Source organism: Bison bison, unplaced genomic scaffold, assembly GCF_000754665.1.
Source record: "Bison bison bison isolate TAMUID 2011002044 unplaced genomic scaffold, Bison_UMD1.0 scf7180017864243, whole genome shotgun sequence".
NCBI classification, from domain to species: Eukaryota; Metazoa; Chordata; class Mammalia; order Artiodactyla; family Bovidae; genus Bison; species Bison bison.
The window spans coordinates 3,966,864-3,978,816 of NW_011494815.1; the positions used below are offsets into that span (position 1 = coordinate 3,966,864).

The window sequence follows — 11,953 nt, forward strand, 5'->3', positions numbered from 1 at the left end:
ATGAGTGAAGACCCAGACTGCAGCTGCTGAGGGCCTTGGGGCTGCCATTGATCCAGACCTACTATGTTTCTATTCTTGTGTTTCTTTAAAAATCCATTCTCTTAAATGCCACATAAACCCTTATGATAAGCTCTCTGTTGTTAGCTCTTGGAGTCAAGAGACTCACTAGAACAGACACTCAGAACTTAGGGTCAGTGCCGACATGGGTGGATTTCTGTTGCTGCCAGTGCTCTTTCAGTGATGCTGTTCTGAAAAGAAACCTCATTCTCTTTGCCGTCAAATGGCATCAGGTAGCTCAGTTGCAATAAGAATCCTCTGCATCCGCTGCTTGGCCTGGTGGGACTGTCTGCTTTGTGGGCCAGGAAGGGCGGCCGTGACCTCCATTCCGTCTCTGTTCTTGTATCTTATCTGACTACAGAAGACCATCACTTACTATGATTTGTTTTTCTAAGAGGTTGGAGGGTTGATTCAAAGGCAGTACAGAAAGAGAAGGAATTTAGAGAAAGGAAAGAGTCAGTAACAGGGAATTCATCACTATTGATTGTGTGTTTACTATGTGTCAGGCTCAATGTTAAGTAATTTCCATTCATTGTCTCATTGTAGTCTCACAACAACTCCTGAGGGTTTTATTATCGCCGCCCCCCCCCCACTTTAATAGATGAGGAAGCTGAGACCCAGATGTTCTGACTCCATTGAACATGTGATCTCAGGTGTAAAATAATAAGCACTTGGTGTGGAATTGTCTCAAGCTGAGAGTGATTGAAGAGAAATTTCTGGGAAGCTGTATGTGGCGGAGTGAGAGGCAGGAGGTGGTGAGAAAGAGACATAAGATCTGTTTCCTCTGCAGACCAAGCCGCCTGGGAGGAGGCCAGAGGGAGGCCACCAGAACATCTGGGTTGGTTGGGGTCGGTTGAAGGTCTCTGTTCATTCCTCCTCCTGCTGCTACACTTGCTGCCTGCTGGCCAGAGGGCTGCTGCTGGGCACAGGTGCCTTGATTGTCACAAATACTGGCTTGAGGTCCTAAATCTTTGGCCCAGGCTTCCTAACTGAGTCTTGCTGTGTCATATCCAGCTCAGACACTGTGTGATACTCTAATGCATAATAATTGCAGGAGTAAATTCATGCTTGTTTCATGATCTGTGAGTTTTGTGTAACGGTGAGGTTAGAAGGTCCTTTACCATCATGGCACAAGTTAGGAACCCCAGAACCTCAGGAAGGAAACTAGGAGGCAGGGGCTTTGGACTCAGTCCAGGCTGGGAATGGCAGCTGTACTGCTTGCTGAATAAAAGATGGAATAACCTTTATTCCTGGAATCGGATATGAGAAGACTACCACCTCTCAGGTGGTTAGAAGTGCTTACTGAGATGGCATATAAAAAGCACCTGGCATTTAGTAAGCCCTCAACCTTTCCCTGCCCCCTCAAGGTCACCCAGTGAACTAGAATCTGATTCAAATCCAGATTTTGGGTTTCCCTGACCCAGTGCACTCTCCTAGGTGAGAATAAATGGCAGTGCATTGAAGGAGAAAAAGTGGGTCCTTATAGCTCCCAGCCACACTCAGCCCTGTAAATGCGCCAGAACACAGAATTCTTGTCTGTGTCATCAAATTTCAAAGCGGAAAGTAAGAAACAGTTGGTTGTTTCTCAGGCTGAAGAGTACTGAGGTTTGAAGAAATGATAAAAAGCCCAAATGAGATCTGTCATCTTCAAGGTTTTAAGCTTTGTTTCCTTTTCCGGTAGAGTGTGTACATGTGTAAGTGTAGGTATGTGTAGGGAGCTCTTTCATGGTTCACTGTATTTCAATCTCTGTGTACTTTCAAACTAAGATCAACAAAGCTCTAGGAAATGTACTTGATTTGAAGAAAAGTCTAAAATCATTAACCTATTACGGTTCCTCAACTAATACAGTTTGTATTTAGTACGCTTCAGAACAGGGGATGAGAATTTCTTCGTTTTTCCTTTGAAAATACTAGAATCCTGAACTGTCCTGGCTCTTTTCCCTTGCTTTTTTGTTAAAAGCAAAATTCCCACCGCTTTGATCTACTGCTGGGGCCTTCCCTAGGTAGGAAGTAGGTACATTTTCTTCATTATACAAATGTGGGACAGGAGCGCATGGGTTGTTGAGTCCCACCTTCAGGGCTATCCGGTGGGGGAGAGGCGGACCCCGACTCCTAAGTCTGCGTGGGCCCTTTTTGTCTGACTCTTTTCAGGATGGTTAGGGCCATCTGTGCTGGGACTCACGGCAGCTCCTTACTGCCCTCAAGTTAACAAAAACTCTGCAGGAACGGAACCAGCTGATCTTTCTCCCTGACCCCTTCAGACTCCTAGAGCTTCAGCCAGACTGAGTTTCTTTCTGTATCCTCTGTGCTGTGATTAGTCGCTCAGTCATTTCTGATTCTTTATGACCCCATGGACTATACAGCCCACCAGGCTCCTCTGTCTATGGGATTCTCCAGGCAAGAAACCTGGAGTGGGTTGCCATGCCCTCCTCCAGATGATCTTCCCAACCCAAGGATCAAACCCAGGTCTCCCACATTGCAGGCAGATTCTTCACTGTCTGAGCCACCCGGGAAGCCCAGCCAAAATTTCCTGCCTGGGGGCTTGGCTGACCCTCTCCTCTGTCCACAATCCCCATTCATCTTTTCTCTGGATGCCCCAACATCACCCCGTATCTCTGACATCAGCTCTTCCATGAAACTTAATGATTAAAAACCCAGACATTGGGGTAAGGTCTGGCTTCAAAAGGGGGCTCTGCGGCTCTTTAGCAGAGTAATTTGGAGTAAGCCATTTGTCACCTAAGTTCTCTCACTTAGTTTCTTTATGTATAAGATAAAGACAATAATAATTTTAAATCAGTGCTGCTTAAACATATAGTACATACGAATTCCTTGTAAAATTGTTAAAATGCCAATTCTGATCCAATAGTTATGCAATGGTGCCCAAGTGCTGGCATTTCTAACCAGTTCTTATAGGTCCTAGAAACAACATTCTGAGTTGTAAGGCTTTTGAAGAGATGCTGAGAGAATAAAAGGAAATAACGCATGAAATGTGCTTAATGGTGTGCCCTTCAGACAGTCATGCTAAGTAAACAGTAGCTCCTGCTGTTTTTGTTGCCTTCTCTTGTGACTGGCTGATTCCCCCAGCTAGGGGGTCACATTTTTATTCTTTATGCACAGGCTTTCCCTCTTTTATGGCACGGATCACTTTTTCCTTGTACTGTGGTTTTTGGGGGGTGGGGGAAGTGGTGGTAGTGATAGCTTCATCTCCTGCCAGACCTGAGGGTGAGGTCTTTATATTATTTCTGACTCTCTCATAGTACTTACCACAGAGTCTTATACATAGCAAATGTTGACCACATACTTGGGTTTTCTTTACTTTCTTTTTTTTTTAATTCCACAAGGATCTGTCTCGAAGTGTGGATTCTACAGCTGAGGCTGTTCTAATACTGTACACCAGATAACTGATGATAGTGATCATTCATTCATTCAGTAAGTGTTTATTAAGCACCTACTGTGGGCCAAGCATGGTTCTAGGCAGCTTACAAAGCAGCTTACATTTTATTCAGGGGAGACAGACCGTAAGTTGAAGCCTTAAATAAAACGATAAGCTCCTTGAGGGCAGAGAATGTCTAATTGGTTGCAGTGAATTTCTCTACAGCAGGTGTTCAGGTGCTGCGTCACCTGGCCACCCTGCGTCTGCGTGTGCTGCCTCGCTCCTCACACGGGTAGTCCCTATGCTGTAACTCGCTACTTCCTCCCATCCCCTGTACCCACCCCACACTCCACTCTCCCAAGAGCATTAGTGAGCTGCAGAGATGCCACTAGAGGTTTTATTCCTGACCCCAACTTGCTGACCCGTCATGATATGCAGTGATCTAAATGGCACAGCCGCCACCCTCTTGGAAGCAGTGGCAGCCTGAACGGCACAGCAGTGCTTAGTTCCGGTGCCTTACGTTGACCAGAATTCTGTATGGTTTTCTCAGGGTGTTTGCTCCCAGTCTCTCTCCACTTCATGCCATTTAGATGTTAGGTTGGCAAGGCATTGGTCACCTTCACTCTCTCTAGTGATCTCACGCCATAGCTTTAAATGGCATTCTGGTCTCTGTTCAAATGTCACTTCCTTGGAGACCTTCCTTGACGTGGGCACACACACATATACCCCTTAGCCTGCTTTATTTGTCTTCTCAGCGTTTATGTTATTGTTTTTTTTAATGTACTTTCTGTCCCTGAAGTTCTTGTTTACTGGTTGTTAGTACTTGGAACAGTGCCTAGCACAATATTAGACAATTGATGAATATTTGTTGAATAAATGATTTATTTTCCTTTGGAAATTCTCAAAATCCTCATGGAGGATAGCAAGATAGCCATTGTGAGCCTGTTTACAGATAAGGAAACAAGCTCACAGATGTTAAAGGATTTGCCTCAAGTCACGGGGCTAGGAAGGGAGAGAGTCTACTTGTTGAGAGCCAGGTTTCATAGGATTCATCTCCCAAGGGAATGGCCCCTGCCTTCCCCACTGAGACTGGGGACACTCAGGTGGCCCAGAGGCATGTGGATCCCTCCAGTGTGGTTAGGTAGGGACCTCACAGAAACCTTGAGTTCTCACACTCTTGGAAACACATTTTAAAAGGAATAGTTTGAGCCCTGCCTCAGGACCTGCTCCCTCCCATCTAAACAGATTCCCATTGTTAACAGTTATTTACAGGCACAAGCCCTGGGGAACATTTGTTGCTTTTAATTCTATGGCTCAGAAGCCCCAGTGACAAAGAAAAGGGGGAGAGGGCAAAACTTGTATACTTTTCTTAAAACTGAAATATAGCCGGTTTAAAATATTGCGTTAGTTTCAGGTATACAGAGTGATTTAGTTATTTATTTTTTAGATTATTTTCCATTATGTTGCTGTAAGATACTGAATATAGTTCTCTGTGCTATATGGTAAATTCCTGTTGCCTGTCTACTTTATGTATGAGTGCCGAGTGCTAAGTCGCTTCAGTTGCGTCCGACTCTTTGTGACCCTATGGACCTAGCCTGCCAGGTTCCTCTGTCCATGGGGATTCTCCAGGCAAGAACACTAGAGTGGGTTGCCATGCCCTCCTCCAGGGGATCTTCCCAACCTAGGGATCAAACCCATGTCACTTAGTCTTCTGCATTGGCAGGCCGGTCCTTTACCACTAGCGCCACCTGGGAAGCCCACTCTATGTATAGTATGATAGTTTGTTGATCTCATACCCATAAATTACTCCACCCAACCCTGCCCTTTGGTAACCATAAATTTGTTTGCTGCTGCTGCTGCTGCTAAGTTGCTTCAGTCGTGTCTGACTCTGTGCGACCCCATAGACGGCAGCCCACCAGGCTCCCCCGTCCCTGGGATTCTCCAGGCAAGAACACTGGAGTGGGTTGCCATTTCCTTCTCCAGTGCATGAAAGTGAAAAGTAAAAGTGAAGTCACTCAGTCGGGTCCGACTCTAGCAACCCCATGGACTTCAGCCTAGCAGGCTCCTCCGTCCATGGGATTTTCTAGGCAAAAGTACTGGAGTGGGGTGCCGTTGCCTTCTCCAAATTTGTTTTCTATGTGAGTCTATTTCTGTTTTGTGTATATATTTATTTGTATTATCTTGTAGATTCCACATGTAAGTGGTACCATATATTTGTCTTTGTGTGACTTACTTCACTAAGTATGATATTCTCTATCGAGTCCATCCATGTTGCTGCAGATGGCTGAGTAATATTGCATAGTTGCTCAGTTGTGTCCAACTCTTTGCAACCCCATGGACTGTAGCTTGTCAGGCTCCTCTATCCATGGAATTTTTTAGGCAAGAGTACTGGAGAGGGTAGCCATTCCCTTCTCCAGGGGATCTTCCCAACCCAGGGACTGAACCTAGGTCTCCGCATTGCAGGCAGATTCCTTATGGTCTGAGCCACCAGGGAAGTCGTAATGGCCAAGAATTTTCCATATACGCCACATCTTAAGCCAGTCATGTGTTGATGGGCACTTGGAATGCTTCCTTATCTTGGCTAATGTAAATAACGCTGCTGTGAACATTGGGGTGCATGCATCTTTTCAAATTAAAGTTTTCTCTAGATATATACCCAGGAGTGGGATTGAAGGATCATATGGTAGCTCTATTTTTAGTTTTTTAAGGAACCCCCGTGCTGTTTTCCATAGTGGCTGCACCAATTTACATTCTGACCTACAGTGTAGGAAGAGTCTGTTTTATCCACACCCTCTCCAGCATTTTTTATTTGTAGAGTTTTTGATGATGGCCATTCTGACTGTGTGACATGATACATCATTGTGGTTTGGATTTGCATTTCTCTAATTAGCAATGTTGAGCATCTTTTCATGTGCCTGTTGACTATCTATATGTCTTCTTTGGAGAGATGTCTATTTAGGTCTTTTGTCCATTTTTTGATAGGGTAGTTTTGGTTTTTGTTTCATTTTAATATTGAGTTGTATGAGTTGTTTGTGTTATTTTGGGCATTAACCCCTTATCAGCCACATTGCACATATTTTCTCCTTTTGTAGATTGTCTTTTCATTTTGTTGATGGTTTCCTTTGTTGTGCAAAAGTGAAATGTTGCTTTTATTTCTTTTGCCTTGCGAGACTGATGTAAGAAAACATTGCTATGATTTATGTCAGAGAATGTTTTGCCTGTGTTCTCTTGTGGGAGTTTTATGGTGTCATGGCTTACCTTTAGGTCTTTAAACCATGTTGAGTTTATTTTTGTATGTACTATGAGGGAGTGCTCTAGTTTCATTGATTGACATGTTGCTGTCCATCTTTCCTCACACCACTTGTTGAGGAGACTGTCCTTTCTCCATGGTATATTCTTGGCGGCTTTGTCATAAACTAATTTGACTGTAGGTGTGTGGGTTTGTTTCTGGGCGCTCAAGTCTGTTCCATTGGTCTATATGGCTGTTTTTGTGCCAGTGCTATACTGTTTTGATTGCTATATCTTTGTAATATAGTCTGAAGTCTGAAAGGGTTATATTTTCAACTTTGTTCTTTTTTCTCAGAATTGGCACTCACTTAGAATTGCTTTGACAATCCTGGATCTTTTGTGGCTCCATATAAATTTTAGGATTATTTGTTCTAGTTCTGTGAAAAATATAATTTTTCACAGGTATTTTGATAAGAATTACATTAAACCTGTAGATTGCTTTGAGTTGTATGGCCATTTTAATAGCATTTATTCTTCCAGTCCAAGAGCGTTGGACAGTTTTCCATTTCTTTGAATCATCTTCAGTTTCCTTTATCAGTGTATTATAGCTTTCAACATACCTGTCTTTCACTTCCTTCGTTAAGTTTATTCCTAAATTGTTTTTTGTTTGCTTTTGACCTTGTTTTAAACAGGGTTGTTACTTTCTGTTTCTGATATTTCATTGATAGTATAAAGAAATTTAACAGATTTCCCTATGTTAATCTTATATCCTACTACCTTGCAAAATTTATTTACTCTAATAGTTTTTATGTGGAGACTTTGTATAGAGAGAGTATCTTGTCATCTGCAAATAGTGACAGTTTTACCTTTTTTCCAATTTGGATACCTTTTATTTTCTTTGTTATCTGATTTCTGTGGCTAGAGCTTCCAATACAATGTTGAATAGAAGTGGTGAGAGTGGTTATCCTTGTCTTATTCCTGAATTTAGTGGGAAGGCTTTCAGCTTTTTACTGTTCAACTTTTTACTGTTTATTATGTTGGATGTGGGTTTACCATAAATATTAATAACTTTTATTATGTTGAGATATAGTCCTTCTATACCTACCTTAGTGAGATTTTTTTTATTATGAATAGATGTTGGGTTTTATCAAATGCTTTTTCTGTGTATATTGAGATGATCTTGTGGGAATACATATATATTTTTAAGTGTTACCTGGTTATAGAAATCCCTGTTGCTGCATGGATCCCCATGGATTAATGTTGTAAAGATATAGTAAATAATGCCAAATGGAACAACAGAGAATGTGACATTTGCATGAAAGAAAATCCTCTCTGAGCTCAGAGAGCTCCTCAAGGGAGACTTATCAGCTGCAGTGAACACTGGGGTACGTGTATTTCTTCTGATTACAATTTGCTGTGGTTATACAGTCAGGATTGGGATTGCTGGATACTTCTATACTCTTCTCCTTAGTGGTTGTACCAATTTATGTTCCCACCATCAGTGTAGGAGAGGTTCCTTTTCTCCACACCCTCTCTAGCATTTATTGTTTGTTGACTTTTTGATGATGGCTGTTGGCCATTCTGACTGGTGCGAGGTAATACTTCACAGTGGTTTTGATTTGCATTTCTCTAATAATTAGTGATTTTGAGCATATTTTCATGTTCCTCTTGGCTATCTGTATGTCCTCTTTGGAGAAATGTCTTCTGACCATTTTTGATTGGGTTGTTTGTTTTTTTGATACTGACATGCATGAGCTGTTTGTATATTTTGGAGATTAATCCCATGTTGGTCACCTCACTGGCAAATATTTTCTTCTATTATTTGAGTGTGTTTTTCTTTTCATTTTGTTTATGGTTTCCTTTGCTGTGCAAAAGGTTTTATGTTTAATTAGGTCCCATTTGTCTATTTTTGTTTTTATTTTCATGACTCTAGGAGGTAGATCCAAAAAGATACTGCTGTGATTTACATCAAAAAGTGTTCTGTGTTTTCCTCTTAAAAATTATATAGCAGCTGGTCTTCCATTTAGATTTCTAATCCGTTTTGAGTTTGTGTATGGTGTTAGAGAATGTTTGAATTTCATTCTTTTATATTTAGCTGTCTAGTTTTCCTAGCATCACTTATTGAAGAGACTGTATCTCTCCCTTATATATCCTTGTCTCCTTTGACATAGATTAATTGACCATAGGTGCTAGGTTCATTTCTGGGCTTTCTGTCCTGTTTGATTTATTGGTTTATACTTCTTTTTTTGTGGGTGCCACTACCATACTATTTTGATTAGTGTAGCTTTGTAGTATAGTCTGAAATCAAGGTGCCTGATTCCTCCAGCCCCATTTTGCTTTCATAAGATTGCTTTGGCTATTCAGAGTCTTTTATGTTTCCATGAAAATTTTAAAAATCCTTGTTCCAGTTCTGTGGAAAATGCCATTGGTAATTTGACAGGTATTGCATTGAATCTGTAGATTGCCTTAGGTAGTATAGTCATTTTGACAGTATTGATTCTTCTGATTCAAGAACATGGTATATCTTTCCATCTGTTTGTGTCATCTTCAATTTCTTTCATCAGGATCCAATAGTTTTCAGAGCACAGGTCTTTTGCCTCCTTGTGTGTATGTCTGTATGTCTTAGTTGCTCAGTTCAGTTTAGTTCAGTCACTCAGTCACGTCCGACTCTTTGCTACCCCATGGACTGCAGCACGCCAGGCCTCCCTGTCCATCACCAATTCCCAGAGTTTACTCAAACTCCTGTCTATTGAGTCAGTGATGCCATCCAACCATCTCATCCTCTGTCGTCCCTTTCTCCTCCTGCCTTCAATCTTTCCCAGCATCAGGGTCTTTTCAAATGAGTCAGCTCTTCACATCAGGTGGCCAAAGTATTGGAGTTTCAGCTTTAACATCAGTCCTTCCAATGAATATTCGGGACTAATTTCCTTTACAATTGACTAGTTGGATCTCCTTGCAGTCCAAGTCCCACAGGAGTCTTCTCCAACACCACAGTTCAAAAGCATCAATTCTTTGGCGCTCAGCTTTCTTTATAGTCCAACTCTCACATCCATACATGACTACTGGAAAAACCATAGCCTTGACTAGACGAACCTTTGTTGGCAAAGTAACGTCTCTGCTTTTTAATATACTATTTGCTGCTGCTGCTAAGTCGCTTCAGTCGTGTCCGACTCTGTGTGACCCCATAGACGGCAGCCCGCCAGGCTCCCTTGTCCCTGGGATTCTCCAGCAAGAACGCTGGAGTGGGTTGCCATCTCCTTCTCCAATGCATAAAAGTAAAAAGTGAAAGTGAAGTCGTTCAGTCGTGTCCAACTCTTCAAGACCCCATGCGTGGACTGCAGCCTACCAGGCTCCTCCATCCATGGGATTTTCCAGGCAAGAGTACTGGAGTGGGGTGCCATTGCCTTCCCCAATATACTATCTAGGTTGGTCATAACTTTCCTTCCAAGGAGTAAGTGTCTTTTAATTTCATGGCTCCAGTCACCATCTACAGTGATTTTGGAGCCCAGAAAAAATAAAGTCTCTCACTGTTTCCATTGTTTCCCTATCTATTTGCCATGAAGTGATGGGACCAGATGCCATGATCTTAGTTTTCTGAATGTTGAGCTTTAAGCCAACTTTTTCATTCTCCTCTTTCACTTTCATCAAGAGGCTTTTTAGTTTCTCTTCACTTTCTTCCAGAAGGGTGGTGTCATCTGCATAACTGAAGTTATTGGTATTTCTCCTGGCAATCTTGATTCCAGCTTGTGCTTCATCCAGCCCAGCATTTCTCATGATGTACTCTGCCTATAAAATTAAAAGTTAGTTGCTCAGTCAGGTTCAACTCTTGCAATCCCATGGACTTGTAGCCCACCAGGCTCCTCTGTCCATGGGATTCTCTAGGCAAGAATACTGGAGTGGGTTGCCATTTCCTTCTCCAGGGGATCTTCCCAACCCAGGGATCAAATCCAAGTCTTGTGCACTGCAGGCAGATTCTTTACTGTCTGAGCCACCAGGGAAGCCCCTTTGCCTCCTTAGGTAAGTTTATTAATAGGTATTTTATTCTTTCTGATGCAATGGTAAATAAAATTGTTTCCTTAATTTCTCTTTCTGATCTTTTGTTGTTAGTGTATAGCAATGCAAGAGATTTCTGTGTCCTGCAACTTTACCGAATTCATTGATTAGCTCTAGTATTTTTCTGGTAGCATCTTTAGGATTTTGTAAGTATAGTATCATGTCATCTGCAAACAATGATAGTTTTACTTCCCTTCCAATTTGGATTCCTTTTATTTCTTTTTCTTCTGTGATTGCTGTGGCTAGGACTGTGTTGAATAAAAGTGGCAGGAGTGGACATCCTTGTCTTGTTTCTGATCTTGGAGGAAATGCTTTCACCTTTCCACTGTTGAGGACAATGTTAGCTTTGGGTTTGTTATGTAGAGTTATGTAAGTTCCCTCTGTGCCCACTTTTTGACGAGAGTTTTTTTTAAACCACAGATGGGTGTTGAATTTTGTCAAAAGCTTTTTCTGCATCTTTTGAGATGATCATATGCTTTTTATCCTTCAATTTTTTCATGTGGTGTATCACACTGATTGTTTTGCATTTATTGAAAAGTCTTTGCATCCCTGGGATAAATCCCACTTGGTCATGATGTATGGTCCTTTTAATATGTTGTTGGATTCAGTTTGCTAGTATTTTGTTAAAGATTTTTGCATCTATGTTCATCAGTGATATTGCCCTGTAGTTTTCTTTTCTTTTTTTGTTTGGTATCTTTGTCTGGTTTTGATATCAGAGTGATGGTGGCCCCATAGAATGATTTTGGAAGTATTCCTTCCTCTGCCATTTTTTGGAATAGTTTCGGAAGGACAGGTGTTAACTCTTCTCTAGATGTTTGCTAGTATTCGCCTGTGAAGCCATCTGGTCCTGGACTTTTGTTTTTGGAAGTTTCTTAATCATGGTTTCAATTTCAGTACTTGTGATTGGTCTGTTTTTATATTTTTCTATTTCTTCCTGGTTCAGTCTTGGAAGATTGTTCCTATCTATGAATTTGTCCGTTTCTTCTAGGTTTCCCATTGTATTGGCATAGTTGCTTGTAGTAGCCTCTTACGATCCTTTGTATTTCTATCATGTCAGGGGATGTTTTAAGAAAGGGGACCATAAGCAGGATGGACAAAAACCTCTTTTGTTCTGTGTCTGTGTCCCAGGTGACCATGGAGGCTGGCGGCCTCCCCCTGGAGCTGTGGCGTATGATCTTGGCCTACCTGCCCCTTCCCGACCTGGGCCGCTGCAGCCTGGTGTGCAGGGCCTGGCGTGAACTG

The 11,953-nt window shown here is 42.0% G+C and overlaps 1 protein-coding gene across 2 annotated transcripts in view; it reads left to right on the forward strand.

Moving 5' to 3' along the window:
• Positions 1-11,953, forward strand: part of FBXO10 (F-box protein 10) — a 43,015-nt gene that overhangs the window by 8,176 nt on the left and 22,886 nt on the right. For both annotated transcript variants that reach the window (XM_010847087.1, XM_010847088.1), the window contains exon 3: positions 11,840-11,950. In XM_010847087.1, coding sequence (XP_010845389.1) covers positions 11,846-11,950 — 105 coding nt within the window. In that variant the 5' untranslated portion in view covers positions 11,840-11,845. The remainder of the gene's footprint in view (positions 1-11,839; positions 11,951-11,953) is intronic.